The following is a 19,070-nucleotide window of genomic DNA, read 5'->3' as shown; positions in this document are numbered from 1 at the left end:
CACATTTTTAATAATGAGTTAGTCTGAGCATATTTTCCTATGTTCAGAGGCCACTTGACATCTCATTTTATGTGGACTGTCTATTCATATCCTTTGCCCAGTTATCTACTGGGTTGCTGGCCTAGTTCTTATAGGTTTCTTATTGGTGGCCTTGAGCTAATGATATACCAGTGCTGAACCTTCTTTATAAGAGCACCTACCCTCAGATTTTCAGCAGAAAGTTACTAAAGCTTTTCCCTCCTTTTCTTTGGTTTGTGTTGGTTTGCTTCTGTGCTTACAACCTCTCTCGACTTCCCCTCAGGGTAGGGGGAGCTGAAGCAGATGGATATGGTGATGGTTGGGCGGGCTCCATACCTGGAGCAGCCAGAGGCCCAGGAAAAGGTGTTACTAAGGAACCCTGAGGACTGTGAGCACCACTCCTGCTCTGATGACAGTGGCGGCCCGGAGTGGGGCTGTGGGGCCTCCAGGCTAAACCACAAGCCAAGACCAGGTCAGGGCCGGAAGGTCACCCCACCCTGAAGGAGAGAGGCACCTAGTCCAGGAAGACCCACGGGCGACCCCCTCCCATCCATCTGCACTGGGGCGACGCGAAATTGGTCTGTCGCAGTCCCGAGCCCAGGGCCAGGGGTTCCCTCGGCAGCCCAGATCTCGCAGAATCCCACCCCTGTCCCCCTGGGATCCAGGGCCAGCCTGCAAGAGGGGCTGTCCGCCGGCGGGAGGGTGCGAGCAGGACCGATGCCTCTCTGGCGGGCCATCGGGCAGCGTCGCGGGCCGGAGGTCCCGCAGGTGCTACCCCTGGCGTCCCCGACCGAGCCCGCCGGGCGGGACTGGAAACCGGATCCCGCTCTTTCGTTTTCGTTTCCCGGAAGGAAAGCGATTACCAGAGCGTCTCGCGTCTGCTAGTCCGGGGTCCCGAGCTCACACGCCCAGGCGCTTCTCGAGAGATTTCCACCCACGCGACCTTCCAGTTCTTGGGGCCAAGTGAGGGGTTTGGGGGAGGAGGGTTCCGGAGCGCAGGCCTAGGGCCCCGGCAGACGCAGCCCGGGAGCGCCCACGACAGAAAGCCGGCGGCTCCCTCACCTCCACCTGTAATGCAGGTAAGAGCCCGGCGGCGGAACACGCAGGCGCAGGCACTGCCCTCATGCTCTCTCCACCACCTCAATTTCCAAACCCATTTATCAGACCTTTTTCCTGGCTGGAATCTCACTTTCCCAAACCTTCACCATCCATCCCTCCTCCTCCTTCCCCTCCACCTCCGGATACTGGTCACCACCCCTCACTCTCTCTGCCCCCTCAACGGTGTTATTTGTCGCTCCGAAGGCGTCACAGACCCTTTCTGCAGTCTCCTCACCTCCTCTTCACCCAGCACCAACCAGAAGTGAAGTCCCTCTAAGTTCCTACACAAGCCAGGTCCTCACAGCTGGCAAACGCGATCAGCAGAGACCCCCCCACCCAGCAGTCTCCCTCCACTGGCACTTTTAGGAGCCTCAGAACCGACCCCAAAGCTGGGCCCCCCTCCCACCTCCAAGGCCTTTCTCTAGGCCTCTCTTTCCATTTACCAGATCCCTCTCTGGCCTTCATGCTGAAACCCAGACCCCCGCAGCAGCTCCCTGGCTGGCATTTCCCAGGTAGTTAAGGCCCCGGAATTCCCCTGCTCCTCTTGCTTGGAAGAGGGTGGGGAAGTAGGCAAGGAGGCTCCTGCAAGTCCTAGGCCTTGAGCCCATTCTCCAGTAATGCAAGCCCCCCCCACTCCCCACCCCCCAGGTGCAACCTCTGAGGCTTGGTTACCTGGGAAACAGCACAAGCTGGGGCAGGGGGGCCGGGGGCGGCCAGAAATGGAGTGGGAACTACCCCAAAAGGTGTTGAATCCCCAGGCTTCTGGAGTTTGCTTTGCTGGCTCCAGATCGAAAATCTATCACGGCAGATTGTCCTTCTGGACCCCAAGAGATGAATGTAAATCTCTTGAGACTCCTAGAGTGAAAAAATGATACTTGCTGGAACTGGTTTCACTTTTCCTTTTCACGACGTGGCAGCCTGTGGCTGGGCCTGAGCCCCAAGAATCTTCCTGTTTCTACAGAATCCTGTCACTTTTTTCATCCTGCCCTCCTGATGGAGGAGCCAAAATCACCTCTGGAGTCTATGTGATCGTAAAGGTGTAAACATGTAGACTTCCCTTGGTGAGACCTTGGGGTTCAGAAATTTATCCTTTCTTTTTCTCTTTTGAAAATAGTGATTGCTTGTTTGTTTATTCATTTCTGGTTTAAGGTCTTTTCATCCTGGCCCTTCAGGTTCCCCATGGTTTCCTCTTACCAAGGTTCCAGCGAGTATTCCTAGGCCCTCAGATTTCAATCTTGCAAGTCAGATCTTGGCAGGGGACCCTTCTGGAGGAGTTAGGCTTGTGCACAAAAAGCTTGAATTGGAAGGATGGAATTTATTGTGTCCACCGTGTACAAGATGCTGATGGTACCAAGTTGAAGACATACATGGTTCCTACCTTTAAGGTAGATGCAGCCTATTTGTAAAGATGAACACTTTCCCTTCAAAAAGAATTTCTTAATACATTTAAAGATGGCTGAGCCTTCACCTGGATGCTCTTCTTTGATTGCCTTGGTTTTTCCTCTCTCTAGGAGGGAGCATTGGCCAGTTCTCCTGTAAGCCCAATGGCAGCCATGCCGCCCCCAGGAACCCAGGTCCAGGCCCGATGTGAAGCTCGAGTGAACCTGCTGGGTGAGGGGGGGATCTGCAAGCTGCCAGGGAGACTCCGTGAGTAGAGAGGAGGAGAAAAGCTGATGTTTGTAAAATTAATTCTTTATTGATAAACTATGAATTACAATCATATATAATATGGAGTACAAAGTGATGTTATGATATATGTATGCAGTGTGTAATGATTTAATCAAGCAAATTCACATATCCATCACTTAAAATACTTATTATTTTTTCCTCCTGTCTAACTGCAACTTTGTACCATTGACCAACATCTCCATTCCCCTGACCCCCCAGCCTCTGGTAACCACCATTTGATTCTCTGCTTCTATGAGTTCGACTGTTTTAGATTCCACTCGTAAGCGAGAACATGTGGTATTTGTCTTTCTGTGCCTGGCTTATTTTACTTAGCATAATATCCTCCAGGTTCATCCATCCATGTTGTCCCAAATAGAGAAGTTAATTTTTTTAAAGGACATAAATGTGATGTACAGGCTGTTCTTATTTAAGGAATTACCTTCCTCCCTTTGCTATTTCCTTGCTGGGTTTTCTTTAACTTTTCCTTGGTAAAGAAGTCAGAGAAGGTTTATAGCTGACACAGCCAAAAGTGAGGCGAGCAGTCTCCTCACTGGTAAGATGAGGGTAGGGATTGAATGAGCTATTGGGTCTCTTCCAGCCTAAAGACAAAGAGTTGGGGGCATTACCAGTGAGGAAGCTGGACGAGGCTAAATAGTTAATAGTGGTATATATGTAGAGCCCTCTCTTAAATAACTATATTTAGTTTTTATAGTTACAAAAGTAGCACGTACTTATTGTCAAAAATTGGGAGATGACAGAGGAGCATAAGAAAAATATACTGAACATCCAAATGAACCCAAAGATAATCATGGGAAACATTGACCATCTCCTCTTATTTCCTTTTCATAAGTGATGTTTACCCAGGGAAATTCATAACCTTGGCACAGGCTGTAAATTAATATATTTATGCCTATGTTTCAAATGGCAAAACCAAGAATCGGAAAAGCTAATTGACATGCTGAAGATCACACAGGCTCTTGATGGATGCTAAGGCCAAACCTTGGTCCTGCTGATAATCTTCTAAAAGAATGTTAAAAGCACTTTCTAAGTGGTGGAAATCATCCAGTCTGGGAGATGATCTTGGGGTGACTCACCAGGAGCAGCTCTGGAGGGAGACTAGCGAGGTGGAGGCCCTGTGCCAGCAGAGCAGCGGTGGAGCGAAGTAGCAGTGTGAGTTGGGGAGAGGGGCAGGAACTCTACAAGGACTCTCTGCTGCTTGTCTAACTCACTGAGACCTAGAATGTCTTTGGTAGAGACCCTAGATGTCACCTCAGGTAACAATAAGGAAACCGAGGCCCTGGAGGCTGTGTTCTGCCCAAGGTCATGTGATCTTCAGTCCCCTTCCTTCTGCTGGGTGCTTAGCTCAAAGTGACAGGGTGAGAGGATACAGGAGAAGTGAGGATTTAGAAAGTTTAGTCATCACCTTGGTAAACACAAATATGCAAGCCTTCTAATTTTTTGAAGATTGCGTTTCTTTAGATCATATGTTTGTCGTGGGGAACCAGCTGTGTTCATTGGGGATGTGGGGGAGGGGGTGAGGTTGAAGGTGAGCCTGGAAGGTGATGGTGGGGTCAGATCTGAGGCAAGAGATGGGGTAAAAATTGGTAAGACTGTAGGAGTTTAAGACTAGAATGTATCCACTGTGATTACACTTTCAGATGCTTTGAGAAAAAACTTCTGGAGTTCTTGTTTTCTCTGAATCTTGCTTAAAAAAATACTTGATCTGATTTTAAGATACACACCTATCTATTAACTAAAGACATAATGATGGAAATTTTAACACAACTTCTAAGAAACATTTCCTAATAGTGAAGTTCAAACACAAGACCTATAATCCTCCTTGGAACACTGGGAAGTCATATTTCCATAAGAGCAAACTTCCCAAGCTCAGGAGGTCACTAAATATTTGTTGAACGAATGAATGAGTGCCTAGGGGTCTTCATCAAGGATGTCAGAACCTCCAACCAATTCAGGACCCCTTCAGTGGGGCTCCTCTGAGATGGTCACCAGGTCTTCTGCACACTTCTAGTGACAGAATTTCCTCCCCTCTTGGGGCAGCCTGTTCCCTGGTTGCACAACTCAGGGTGCAGGTTATTTTGGCCTATTTTCTCCTAGATTAGAAGTCCTGAGGTTCTAGTGCTATTGCCTGGGGTTAGATTTTTACAGAAGCAGACCCTGAAATACTGGTGAGGAGTGGGGAAGAAAGAAAAGAGAAGGAAATCCAAAAAGTGTTCTCTGGGGCCCATTAGCATTGTAGGCAACTGGAGCTCAATCCCAACGGGGATCTCTGGCGGCAGTGCAGAGCACACCTGAGTTATCCCAACCATGGGGTAGGGACACTGGGGCTGTATCCACTCACTCCCCAGCCGTGATGGGATGAGGGCTGTTTCCAGGGGTCTTGAATCTCCAGCATTTCCAAGTTACCCTGTACACTGGCTGAGGGGGCTTCTGCAGCCAGAAGAAGTCCCCAGGCAGAGTCAGGTGCCGGCATTAGGCAGCCTGCCAAGGACAGACGTGTGAGCCAAGGGTTATGGGCAGGGCACCAACAGTGTCCTCTATATCTGTTATCTTAAATTTCATGACTCATATTTATTGAAATTTCAGAAAATATTCAGACAATACAGTTCGGGCCCTTAGTAAATATTTAACAATCAAGATAGGGTATGCTAAATGACTCATTTTCTTGTCAACCACATCCCAAATAAGCAAACTGCTGATACCAAATGAGGGCCTGACTCTTCAAATGGCTGGGGTGATATCAGCCCCTGGTTCTCACATTTCTGAAAATTGGATTCCATCTCTGGGCATCTCTCTGACATTTATTCCCAGTTACCTACCCCATTCCCTCCTCCACTTCCAGCTTCCTTCCAATCTAATAATCACGACTGATTTGCCTCAGCAGAAAGATGAACAAACAGAACGAATCTTGCTTAGCTCTGTGACTTGGTGCTAAGTGGAACACACATGCTATTTTCCTGTAGGTCTCATCTTTCTGTGTTTATTTGCTGACAAAGATGTGCAGTAGCTCAGGAGAAAGTCCACTCCGAGGACAATGGGAATGTCTGGGGGTGTGGCAAGTGACAGGGGGTGGGCTGGAATAGAGGAGGGGGTCCATGAGGACTCCAGCAGGGTGTCCCCCTACTCACAAAAGGAGATTCACAGCAATGCTTCCCTGTTTGTAGGTGGGGAATGAAAGGGGATTCTTACCCCTCGTGCCTGGTCCATGGCCATGAGGGTCAGCCCAAGTCTGGGGTCAGTCAGGAACTATGAAGGGGTGCAGCTGCCACTTAATTAGGCAATTTATGTTTATTGAGCATCTGCTATGTGCCAGGCATTGCTCTAGGTGCTAGAGAGACCACAGTGACAGACAGGCAAAGTCTGCACCTCATAGAACTGACATTCTAGTAGGGGGTGCAGTGACTACATGGAGAAGTACTATTTCCTATGATAAGGGCAGTGGAGAAAGGGGAGGGGAGCCCCCATATCCAGCTCTGCTCTGAGGTGGGAGGGGGGACACAGTGTTGGCTCTTCGGGGAGACATGCGAGCCCTCCAGCTGTGTCCTGGACAGGCAGCTCCCCTGGCTGCCCCGGTCGGGGGTTCTGTCCAGATCTGTCTCGGGAGCTGGAAATCACCAGTGAGCAGGCCACCAGGGAGGGAGAGTAAGGTGACATCTGGCTGGAATCTGGAGAGACAAAGATGGTTAATGTGAAGGAACTGAAAATGGAGTGGATTATTGCTGAGAGAAGGAGAAGCCATGGGCTGGTGTGCAGGTGAAGCCCCAGAGGTTTAATTTGATTAGACTGGTAAGGGGATTCCCAGTTAGGCTCATCCTGGTAGCTAGGTCAGGGAGACTTCATGGGGGTAGGAGACGCCTAAGACGACACTTGCCAGCATTTATTGAGCTCTGGGGTGTGCTGGGCCCTGTGCCAGGCATTTTACATGTGTTGTCTCATCTGACATGAATAGTTCCATTTATCTCAGAAAGCCCATCCCACATGCCATTTAAACTGATTATCTCATAGCATCCTCATGACAGCCCTGTGTAGCCAGTATGGTTTTTGTCATCATCCTTATTTTACAGATGAGGAAACTGAGACACAGTCATTTAGGTCACATCATTTACAGCTGGCCTGGCACCACCATCTACTTTTTGTTGCTGTTGTATGTTTTTACTTTTACTTTTTTTGAGGTCTAATTTATAGATAGCCAAGTACACAAATCTTTGGCGCACAGCTTCATGAATTTTATGCATGAGTGCAACCATGTAACCACCACCTAGATCAAGATCTAGAACATTTCCAGCACCCTGGGAAGTTCCCTTGTGCTTCTTCCCAGTCAATTCCCCTTTAAAGAGTAACCACTAGTCTTATTTTTCTCTGGAGATTAGTGTAAGGGCCAAGGGAAAACATGCCATTCAACCCCCTGAAGGTTCTCTGAAAAATCAACTTATACACAGATTAATATAAAGAAAAAGCATAACAAATTTTATTATTTTAACATGCTGGAAGGGGGCAATGCACAGGGTAATCACAAGAGAGTAACCTCCCAGTTTTCCAGTGGAGTACAGAAGCTTCTATACCAATTTTCATAAGAAAAGGGGAGGTGTGGGGTGTAGGAGTAGATGATTTTTAGGGGGACGCAACAGACCTGGAGAATATACAGTGGCCTGGGACAAAGCCTATTTGGCCTGCAGAGCAATGCCTGGTAAATGAACTTCAAAATACTGAATAGGATCAACATAGAAAACAATGGTCTGTGACAAAAGTCTGTCCAGGCGTATTGACAGTCTTCAGTTTTTCCTCCTGTGATATGAATTAATGAAAACTCTAGGGAAGGAGCAGAGGTCTTTGTCTTCTTCGTTGGTGGGTCTGGGCTTTAGGCAGATGAGGGAAAAGCTTCACCCTGTGCTTTGGAGAGTGACAGGATTGAGGGACTGGTGGGGGGGTGGGGGACGGGTGGAGAAGGTCAGAGACCGTGAAGCTGCTTCTTTATTCCAGCATGTCAAAGCACCATTGGGGTAACAGCCTCTGAGCCCCAACATTAGCATTCTGTATTCTTTTTTTTTTTTTTTTTTTAAAAGATGACCTGTAAGGGGATCTTAACCCTCGACTTGGTGTTGTCAGCACCACGCTCAGCCAGTGAGCGAACCGGCCGTCCCTATATAGGGTCTGAACCCACAGCCTTGGAGTTATCAGCACCGCACTCTCCCGAGTGAGCCACGGGCCGGCCCTAGCATTCTGTATTCTTTCTTGATTGTAGTTTTATGTCTGGCTTTTCCCCCTCAAAATAATGTCTTTGACCTTTATCCATGTGTTGTGTGGAGCAGTCATTTGTACTTTCTGTTTTATTGCTGAGCAGCAGTCCATTGCATGAAAACATAACAATTTGATTGTTCATTCTCCGGCTGATGGATATTTGGGATGTTTTCAGTTCTTTTCTCTTATGAACGAAGCCACTATGGACATTTGCATGCATGTCTTTTGGTGGATGTGTTCACCATATGTCTTGGGTCTTTACCTAGGAGTGGCAATGCTGGGTGGTACGGTATGTAGCCTGGGCTCCTCACCACTGCACCACACTGCCCCTCAAAGGGCACGGCAGCCCAGAGAGGCAGTATTATTATTCCATTTCACAGAGGGGGACCTTCAGACTTACAGAAGTTGAGAGGCTTGTCTGAGGTGACTTGGCTAGGTGAGTTGGAACCTGGACCTTGAGCTTGGGGGTTTGGCCCAGAGCTAGGTGGCTGATCCAGGGAGTAGCAATTCAACCAGTGTGAGGGACTTTGACCTGCTGCTGGGCTTGATTGAGACCTCGGTGGCTGACCCACTACTTGGGACCTGGTCATTTCCTAGGGGCTCATGTCCTGTTGGAAAAGCCTTTTGACCTTAACATTTTTTAAAGACATGGGGAACAAGGAAGTCCCTTTTCTTTACCATTGGCCAGGCGGTGCTGGTAACAATGGTACGAAAGGTGCTGTAGGAATGAACATGAGGTAATGAAAGAGAAATGATGACAGGCTTCAAGTTTCCAGGTGCTGCTGTGGGCTGTGGGTGACCTCAGGGTCCCTCAGAGACATCTGTCCCCTGACAATCTCTCTGGACCTGGGGAGCAGGACCACATCTGTGCTTATTAATGTCTGCAAAGTTTTAATGTTTTTAGGGAGGTGGGACAGCCAGATGGTTGTGAAATACACCCCCACCCTCTAGCCAAACCCAGGAACACATGCCCCTCTGACTCAGGAATCATAGTTTTGAATTTTCAGGTGGACAGCCTCAAATATCATGAACTAGGAAACCCAGCAAAAAATGTGAATTCAGATGAAATGCAATTGTCAGTTGGCCCTCCAGCCCCAGAAGCCATGGCTGGATGTGGAGGCCTGCCCCTGACACCTCACAAATGTTACCATCATGCCATCTCCGCGCTTTACAGGATTTGGCTTTTTGTGTCTCTGTTGTGTATCACCAGTCTGATTTCCCATGGAGACTCTAAATTCCCATTTCCACCGGCAATTCATCCTTTTCTCTGCACTCCTGCCAGACGTAGGAATTATCATTAAAATACATCTCACTCTTCTCTGATTGTGCCTTTCCCTGACTATGGAGGTGACACATCTTGTCACATGTTCATACGTGGATTTGCTGTCCTGCAGGGGTTCTTACCTGGCAGCGATTTTGCCCCTCCTCTCCCCCTGGGAATATTAGGTGATGTCTGGAGACATTTTTGGTTGCTCCAATTGGGCTGGCATCAAATGAGTAGAGACCAAGGATGGGGCTAAACATCCTACAATGCACAGGACAGTCCAACAACAAGAATTATCAAGCCCCGAGTGAGTGTCAATAGCGCCAAGGTTAAGAAACCTTGCTCCACCGTAAATTGTTGGTAAGATTTTTTTTTTTGTCTTTTAAATAATCTATGTAGAGATGCTCTTGACCTATGATAGGCATTAGCCCTTTACCAGCTGCATTGCAAATATTTCCCTAAAATCTATCCTCTTTTAGTTTTGTTTATGGTATCTTTTGCTACACACGAAAAAATTTAATGTAGTCAAATGAGTCTTTCATTTTTATTATAGCTTCTGAGTTTCCTGTCATGCTTGAGGCTTTCCCTACCCTTATTTAGTGCATATGACTTTCTATTTCTACTTCTGTCTTGATTTGTATTGTTCTATTCTTTAGGCTTTTAATCTACCTGAAATTGATTTTTGTGAATGATGGGAGGTGAAGGTCCAAATATATTTTTTTCCTGGTGGAGAGCCAGTTGTGTTTTTACCATATCTTACATTAACTATATTTTCCCACTGAGTTAAAATCCCACCTCTGTCATGTATTAACTTTACACACAGACACATGCACACACGTGTACAAGTGCATGCACACATACTTACTCCTGGGCTCCCTCTTCTTTTCCAATGACACATCAATTTTAGCTTAAGACCATTCGATCTTAATTACATGGCTTTATGGTATGGAGTATCACAAAGGCTGGTTCCTCATCTCTATTTTTTTTCCCTCAGATGATTTTTTGGGCAGTTTTATGCATTTATTCTTCCTCCTTATTCACTCTTAGGTCCCAAAATAAAAATAAGGGAAACCTCTCCTTACTCCCAAACTGGGCTGCCTTTCCTTGCTTTCTGCCTTCCCTTCGTGCTGCTGATTAAGGATGCCATTAGACAGATATCGGTTGTGGGGTCTGTCCCTCCTGCCAGTGGCTGGTGCTCATTAGATATTGGCTGAATGAGGGAAGAAGTGAATGATGCAGATCTTTTTTTTAAATGTTAAACTTAATTTTATTTCTTGTGCTGTTTTGGGTATGAGGCAGTCAGAGATTGGTTTAGTCTTTGTCATTGCCAAGGTGTGGCCTTCGACAGTGGCTTCTCTCTTCCACCTCAGCTTTCCTACCTGTAAAACTGAACTCAAGGAGCTCTGAGTCTTTATACCAATGTAGTCATAACACATTTTAAATATGTATTTTTTAATGGAGGAAGGGGCTCACAAAAATCGTAATGTGGCCCTGCTAAATGCAACCTAAATTAATGAAATACATAATTAGCATTAGGAGCATAACAGGCCTAGGCAGAGTGGGAACGTAGGGAGAATAAAAGAAAACACCCCTTGTCTGAGTATTGTCAGAGATAAGAAGACAGGAACTGAAGTCGGTAGTAGGAGACTTCCTTGTCCTCCTGGCTGTTCCCTGAGCAAACCCAGTTCTGAGTTGGCACAGTGGAGCAGAAAAGTGTGACAGCCAGACATAGCTGGGGTCTGGGCCTGGCTGTACCTCATGGTACCTGTGTGACCTTGGGCTAGTTACTTAACTTCTGGGAGCCTCATTTCCTTATTTGGAAAACAGCAACAATAACACCGCTTCAAAGGACAGTTCATTCAAGCATTCATTCAACACGTGGTTATTGAGCACCTACTGTGTTCCAGGCACTGTTCTAGGTGGCCCAGTGTGCCCCATCACACCCAGTCCAGTGCCTGGCACATGGTAGGTCCTCATTAAGCATTTACTGAGTGAATGAATGATTGGAAAACAGGCAAGGGGAGGGCACACCAACAATAACTAAGTGAGCACATACCCAATGCATATATAATGATTAACACGAACATATAATTATATCAAATATAAAATGTAATTACAAAGAAAGTAAGGTGCCATGAAGGAAGAGAACAGTACACAGTGACAGAGAAGATGATGGAGGTTGGGGACAGGACCAGAGAGGATCTGCTTAGATGGAGTGTTCAGGGTGGGCTTCTCCGAGGAGGTGACGTGTGTGCGAGGACCTGAAGCGGGAGTGATGAGAGACCGCCTGGGGAGACGGCCTGCCCCCAGCCCGTGTCCTGCGGTTGCAGGCATCCAGCCCGCGCTCTGGAGCAGAGAGGACGTGCTGCACTGGCTGCGCTGGGCGGAGCGGGAGTACTGTCTGCGGCGCACCCGGGAGCACGGGTTCGAGATGAACGGCCGCGCCCTGTGCATCCTCACCAAGGACGACTTCCGGCACCGCGCGCCCGGCTCAGGTCAGGGAATCTCACTGCCTTCACTCTAGAGCATTTTGGTGGGAACCCTGGGAGGCCAGGGTGGCCCAAGAGCCCCCCCGGGGCCCAGGAAGAGAGATCAGCGGCCTTCCCTGGGGAACCGCGCTAACCTCCCGGCACCTCCATGCACGTTTGCCTGAGGTTCCTAGCTAGAGCAGGCCCTCAGCAATTGGGGGCTTGTTTTCAGAGCCGCAGGAGCCCACTCTGCTCTCTTTCCCCTCCACTGACCTGTGGCTCTTGTCTCCCTTACCCATTTCTACCCTACCGCCTCTTGTGCATGCACCTATTTAAAGAAAACAGCTAGAGAAAGGTCCAATATTCATTCACACTGAGGTATAAATGACTAAAGACAGCAAAAGCCTTCCTCCCAATATGAGTTTTGATTTTAACCAGAAACTAGGTCTAAGGTCAAAGGAATGAATGAGTGTCCAGTGACGGTGTTTCAGGCAGCCCAGAGGTGGGTGGGGAAGAACTTGGGGGGTGGGGAGGGCAGGAGGCAAGCGGTGGCAGGCAGCAGAGCCTTCCAGGAATCTCTGGAATCATACCTGATTCTCACTTGGCCTGTCTATTTTCAGGTGGGTCTTTGTGGCTGTGCCGATTTGGTATCTTTTTCTTAAGAACACACTCATGTTTTCCACGTAGCCTTTCATTTGGCCAAGCAAGTCCACAGCGTATGCAGCAAAGAGATTTTCCTAAATATTCTGATTTACTCCTTTTCTTCAAACATACCCACAGCCAGTCTCGTGTCACATTCTGAGTTTTATCTCACACTTTCCCCTGTGAGTCTCCTCTACTGGCTGTTGAGACTTAAGTCCCTGCATTTAAGAGCTCTGGTGAGAGGTGGGGGAAAGGCAGAGACAGTGAGGCGAGGCTCCCCAGTCCCCCCCAGCGTGACAGTCCTGGGCAGAGGCAAAGCTGGGAAGCAGGCGAGCATGGGTCTGTTCTCCATCATGCTTGTGTCTGCCTCTCCTGCTTCCTACAAGCACCCTTGGTCTTCGAGTGCCCATTGACTACATCTTACCCCTCTGGCTTCCTGGGATCCCCAAGACATCTCTCTACCCAGGGATCCCCCCTCTTTCCTGCCCTACCATCAGCACCTTAGCCCGAAGGTGTGATCAAGGGAAATTTCTGGGACCATGCACAGGGCCCAATTCCTGCCTTGTAGGAGGAGGCTAGGACTGTTTTGCTCTTGAGAAGGCAGGTGCAGCCTTTTATAAATCTTGGGGAATCTCATCGGTCTTAGAAGAAGGGACGTGAGGTACAGTTGTAGAGTTTGTGCACTGCGCACAGGCCCACAGGCAGGGGTTGGGATGGGGGTGGCTCTGAGAAGCAGCCTGACCTTGCAAGCTGCATCCACCACTAGAAAGGGATGACTTTTTAAAAATTAACCCACCATTGGGATGACACTGGCCCTGCATGTCACCAGTTCCACCTTCCTATTAGCTGCAGCAAGAGCATGAAGCTTGGGATGGGACATGCCAGCCCGCCCCCTGAGAGGCAGGGATGGCAGGGGAATGAGGCTGGCCCTCCCCACCTCCCCTGGTCACCGGCCTGCCCTCCCACTCACCACCTCCAGGTGACGTCCTGTATGAGCTGCTCCAGTACATCAAGACCCAACGGCGAGCCCTGGTATGTGGGCCCTTTTTTGGAGGGGGCTTCAAGCAGAAGATGCCCACCCAGCACTCTCCCAGCCCCCTGGAAGGTGAGGAGGCTCTTCCTGGAGCTCTGAGCCCCTCCCTCAAATTGGCCTCATTGGGAGGGCGGGGGTCCCTCGAGGCAAAGTAATGGAAGAGGTGAGGTGTGGGCTGAGCTCCCCCTCACCTCCCAGCCCTGCCTTCTGGCCCTCACCTCCTGCCCTGGGGACACTGGCAGCCCTGGGTGCTGCAGGGCTCAGGCCCAGAGGCCTTGCCTCACACTTCCCATTTCTCTGCTCCCCTCTCCAGCAAAGAGTTGTTTGTATCATGTCTCTGTTCCCTCTCCTCCTGATCTCTCCATGGAAACCGCTCTTGTCAGGTCCCCAGGGACCTGAACATAGGGATGTCTGTGTCCACACTCAGTCCTTATTCACTGTGACCTCTCTCAGCCTTCAGCCCTCCCCGCAAAGCTCTTTCTTTCCTTGCCTTCCAGGACACCCCACTTCCCTGATTCCCTCCTACCCCACCGGTCACCCCTCGATCTCCTTTTCCATTTTCTCCTCTTCTCCCTACCTCTACCCCAGGGCAGGGGACCTCTCCTCTTCTCTATCTTCACTCAGGCCCCGGGTGATCATCTAGTCTTGAGTGTTAAATACCATCTTGTGCCAATGATACCCAAACACCCCGACCTCTCCAAATTCCAGACGTGTGCACCCCACGCTGCCTGTCCCACACCTCCCCTGGGATGTCTCCTGGGCATCTCAACCCCAACAGCCCCTAAACCAAATGCTGGATGTCCTGCTCCTCCCGCTCCCCAGGTCCCCTCCCAGGCTTTTCCATCCCAGCCAACCCCGGCTCCACCCTCTGACTTGCTCAGACCGAAACACTGGACTTCATCTTTGACTCCCCCCTCTCTCTCCCACCCTCATCTCACCTGTCAACAAATCCTGTCGGCTCTACTTACAAATTTTATCCAGAATCCAACCAGTTCTCACACCCCCACTGCTGCCGGTCCAGCTCCCATCACCTCTGGGGAACCTCCTCACTGGTCTCCTTGCTTCTGCTATTGACCTCCTACAATTTGTTCTCAACAGAGTGGCCAGAGAGATTCATAAGGCCGGACATGTCGCTTCTCTGCTCGAAACCTTCCAGTGGCTCACTTCTCACTGAGTCAAAGCTGCAATCCTTCTCTCTGCTCTAGACACTTATGTAGCCCCTCCCCCACCTCCTTCAGGTCTCTGCTCAAATGCAAACATGTCAGTGAGGCCTTCCCTCACCAACCTCTCTCGAATTGCAACCCCTGCTCCTTTCCTAGATTTCCCTGTCTGCATTATGGTGCTTTATTTTTTTCTCCCATGTTGTATACTATTTCTATTTTCTTTTTTATTTTAATCAGCTAATTCACCTGTCCCCCAACACTAGAATATAAGCTCCACGAGGGCAGGGCTTTTTTGGGTTCAGTGATATAGCCCCAAGATTCTTAGAACAATGCCTTGCTCATAGAAAGTTACCCAATAAATACTTATTGGGTAAATGCAGAAGACACCACACAAAGGACATCTGGGTTCTAGACCTGGCTCTATCACTGCTTGGCTTTGCAACCAATTTTACAGATGAGAGAACAGGTTTGAGAGGTTCAGTTACTTGTCTGGGAGTTGGGGTTAGTCCCTAGGTTGTCTGGCCCTCACCCACTGCCCTCCACTGCCTCCCTGACCTTCTAACCAGGAGCTGGATGGAGGAAGAGCGTTAGGAGTACTGCCCCACAGGGCTCCCAGGCATGCCATGGAGGGCTCTGGGGTGGGGTAGGTTCTGGGCCCACAGAATCAACATGCTCATGTGCTGGGGGAGGGGACTGGGCCCTCTCAGACAGCCTCCCAAAGGGGCCTTCTGTAGCAGCCACCAGACCCAGGGCTTGCCAGCTCCTTCAGCCACCTGGATGCCCCCAGCCTGGCCAGGTGGCCCCTTGGCAGGGAAGAGTCCTTCACCTTATCTCACTGTGCAGAGCTTGGCGGCAGGACCAAGGGGGTCTGCTCCTTCTCCGTGGTGCCACAGGCCCCCATCGACGGCAGGATTGCTGGTGAGTAGGAAGCTGTGTTCCCTTGGCCTGGGAGAGGTGCGTTGAGGCTGTGTCTCAGAGGGGTCACAAGTGATAAGGACCGGGGTTGTTTTGGTCTTGGAGATGAGGGGGATGGGGGAGGTAGAGTGACTGTCCTGTGTGCTGGTCACAATCTAGCTACAGTGGGCAGTGTTGCCCAGGATTGTCAAGCCCATCTTGTCTCCAGGGCAGGGACAATTTAGCCAATCATAGACACTCAGATTAGCATGGAGTAGGCCCCTCCCCCCACCCTTTAAAACTCTATTTATTTTTAAATAGTTGAGCACTTACTATTTGCCAGGCACGTCCAAGGTCCTTATTTAATCCCACAATAGCCCTTTGAGGTTGATACTATTATTAGCCTCATTTCACAAATAAGGAAATTGAGGCACAGAGAGGTTAAGTGACTTCCCCAAGATCACACAGCACTAAGTGGTGGAATTGGGATGTAAACCCAGGCACTAACCAAGTGATACACTTTCACTCTACATTCATTGTTAAACAGATGGACAATCAGACAGGCTGACAGACAAGCTGCCTGCCTTTCCAAAGAGAGTTTTCTAGCCATGGTGGGACTACCACCTTTATACTAAGACATCACAGAGGGGCAGAAGCCTGGCTTCTAGGTTGGAAATGACTGGAAGTCACTAAAAACACAATTATTAGGTCTTTTTCATTGTAATGCTTAATATTCTTTGAGCACTTACTGTATACTAGGCACTTGTACTAAGAGATTTTTGGTCTACTGTGTTACTTAATCCTCACACCACACCCTACAAGGAAGCCATGGCTCAGAAGAGGTTGGGTAACGTGCCTGAAATGACTGAGCCAGAGGCCCAGGTACTGCGATTTAAGATCACGCAGCTGCTGCTTGATTCCCTGTGCCTACTTGCTCTCCCTAATGGCACGTTTGGTTTTCCTGAGCCTCACCATGAGGGGGCTTGACAGGATGGACATTACAATTAGCAGAAGTCCAGGGGGCTGAGTGATGGGCCACCGGCCTGTGGGCCCACCGTCTGCCCTCACATGAAGGAGTACTGGCTTTGGTGTTGGGCAGAGGAGGGTTAGACTCTGCTGTGCTGCCACTTAGGAGCTCGGTGACTTCGGACACATCCACACCTCTCGGGGCCTGTTTCCTCATCTCTTCTTGGGGATAAAGGTAGCCACTTCCTAGAGGGATGGGGGCTGAATGAGACAGTGGGTAAGGAGCCCCATAGTGGCTGTTTCGTTTAGTACCATCATCTTCACCATCCTGCTGGTGCTCGCAGGGCCCTGGTCTCGAGGTCCCTGAGAGCACCTTTCTAATGCCTGTCCTCACAGCTCCAGTAATGCCGTCTGCACCCCCTGTGCCAAATTGCAGACTGCCGGCTGCTGTGGGATTATGTGTACCAGCTGCTCCTTGACAGCAGGTACAAGCCCTACATCAGGTGGGAAGACAAGGACGCCAAGATCTTTCGAGTTGTGGATCCAAATGGTCTCGCCAGACTCTGGGGAAATCACAAGGTGAACCTCAGCCAGCAGGTGGCATGGTCTCAACATACCTAGAAGAGGACAGAGTGGGGTTCAGAGTGGACCCCTCCACACTTGGGGACAGTCCTACACTGATGGTGCCTTCACCAGCAGTCCTGAAAGTGCCAGGATCATTTTGTTTTGGGAGATACTGAAGTGCAGGCAGTTACCTCTCATGGATGGTGACGTCCCTGAGACTCAGGAATTGTCCAGTGGCTTAGTCCCACCCTTGCTTAGCCTTTCAGAGCATGTTTACGTGAATTGCACAGCGGATGCTGTGGGGCAGTTAGGCCAGCTGAGGGAGCTGGTTTCCTGGGGGAAGCTAGGTCTCAGGTCCGCAGGAGCACCCGATATCAGGGCTACAAAGGCCTGGGGATGACGGAGGCCGCATTCCCACCATGAGGAATGCCCACACCTAAATGGGTGTCTGCGAGGTGATCTTAGGTGGTTTGCCCCAAATTCTCGTAATTAAGTATTTATTTTTGAATTAGGATTAAAAATGTGTAACTATCATGCCCATCTCATGATTTACAGTGGTGATATAAAGAATGTATCCTTTTTTAAAAATAAGTTCACTTAAGTAAAAAAAAAAAATGAGTCTTTTAAAGAAAACTATTAACAATAGTGATAATTAGCAATTTATAGCATTTCCTAAAATGTAATGGTATCTGATTGCTAAGAACTGCTCTGAGGGATTTACCTGTATTAACTCATTTAATCCTCACAGCAATCTTGTGAAGTAGGTATTATTGGATGGGGAAACTGAGGCACAGAGAGGGTTAACAACTTGCCCAAGAGTTTACCCCGGTAAGGCACAGAGAAGAGACGTGAAACAGGCTGCATGGCTCTGTGCCCCACTATGTTATGCTGCCTCTCAGCAATGCTGGTGGCCAGGAGGATGCAAATGACTGAAGTTTGGGGCGGTTATCTGGTCCAATCCCTATATGGTATAGAGAGGGACACTGAGGCCCAGAGACCAGCAATTATATTTAATGAGCACATGCTACATACCCAGGACTATGCTAAGTGCCTTCATGGATTAGCTAATTTAATCTTCACAACAAACCTGTGAGATGGATGTTCTTATTCTCATTAGGTAGCCAGGGAAACAGACTCAGAGAGGTAAAAAACATTTGTGCAGCTGTGTGACCTTAAATGATGCCAAAGCCCAGGCTCTTTGTCCCTACCCCGCACTGCCTACCCCACAGAGAGAGAGAAAAAAAGACTTGGCCATAGTGACGTAGCTGTTTCTTTGATTGTATTTCCCACAAATATATATATATATATATATATATATATATATATATTTGTTACTGCCTGTGACATTTACTATTTAAAAGTAACATGCAATTCATTTCCACCCCCTGGTCTTACCTAAGTGAGAGAACTTCCTGTTATTTCTTCCCTGACCTTCCCCTGCCTTTCTCCTTCCAAACTCACGAGTGCTTTCATAATCCCTTCCACAACCCTGGCCTAAGAGGCTTAAGAAACCTACTCCCTTTCAGGTGCAGAAAATGAAGCCTGGGGGGAGTGGGGTGTGCAGTAGGGGCTGAGTGGGGCTGCTTTGCCTTTCAGAACCGGGTGAACATGACCTATGAGAAGATGTCCCGTGCTCTGCGCCGCTATTATAAGCTCAACATCATTAAGAAGGAACCAGGACAGAAGCTCCTATTCAGGTGAGCAGCCTACAGGCTAAAGTGAAAAGGGGAAGTAGTGCCGGGGTTGGGTGGGCTGGGAGCTCTCTGCAGCTGGGGCTGGGGTTGATTTGCCCTTGATGCCTAAATTTCAGATTTCTAAAGACTCCAGGAAAGATGGTCCAGGACAAGGACAGCCGCCTGGAGCAGCTCGAGAGCCAGGAGCAGGACAGAATGGATTTCAATGACAAGATGCTTGAAGTGTCTCCATGAGGGGCTGGTGGACTCTAGGCACTTGGCACCCATGGGGCAGAGACCGAGTCTCCCATGAGGCAGCCTTCTCCCTCCTCCCAGGGAAGCAGGGATCCCCAGCCAGATTTT

At 49.1% G+C, this 19,070-nt stretch overlaps 1 protein-coding gene across 1 annotated transcript; it reads left to right on the top strand.

Moving 5' to 3' along the window:
• The first annotated feature begins 954 nt into the window (after positions 1-954).
• On the top strand, positions 955-18,962 carry ETV7 (ETS variant transcription factor 7). The gene is given in 9 exon segments (XM_063098044.1): positions 955-1,097; positions 2,628-2,763; positions 11,635-11,799; positions 13,394-13,519; positions 13,609-13,610; positions 15,300-15,528; positions 16,907-17,049; positions 18,631-18,731; positions 18,845-18,962. Coding segments are annotated over 9 exon segments (1,026 nt in total). The 5' UTR covers positions 955-1,091.
• Positions 18,963-19,070: the final 108 nt, after the last annotated feature.

The sequence above is a fragment of the Cynocephalus volans genome, chromosome 5, assembly GCF_027409185.1.
Source record: "Cynocephalus volans isolate mCynVol1 chromosome 5, mCynVol1.pri, whole genome shotgun sequence".
Lineage (NCBI taxonomy): Eukaryota > Metazoa > Chordata > Mammalia > Dermoptera > Cynocephalidae > Cynocephalus > Cynocephalus volans.
Note: the sequence above shows the minus strand (reverse complement) of the source record. Positions and strands in the feature narration are given on the sequence as shown.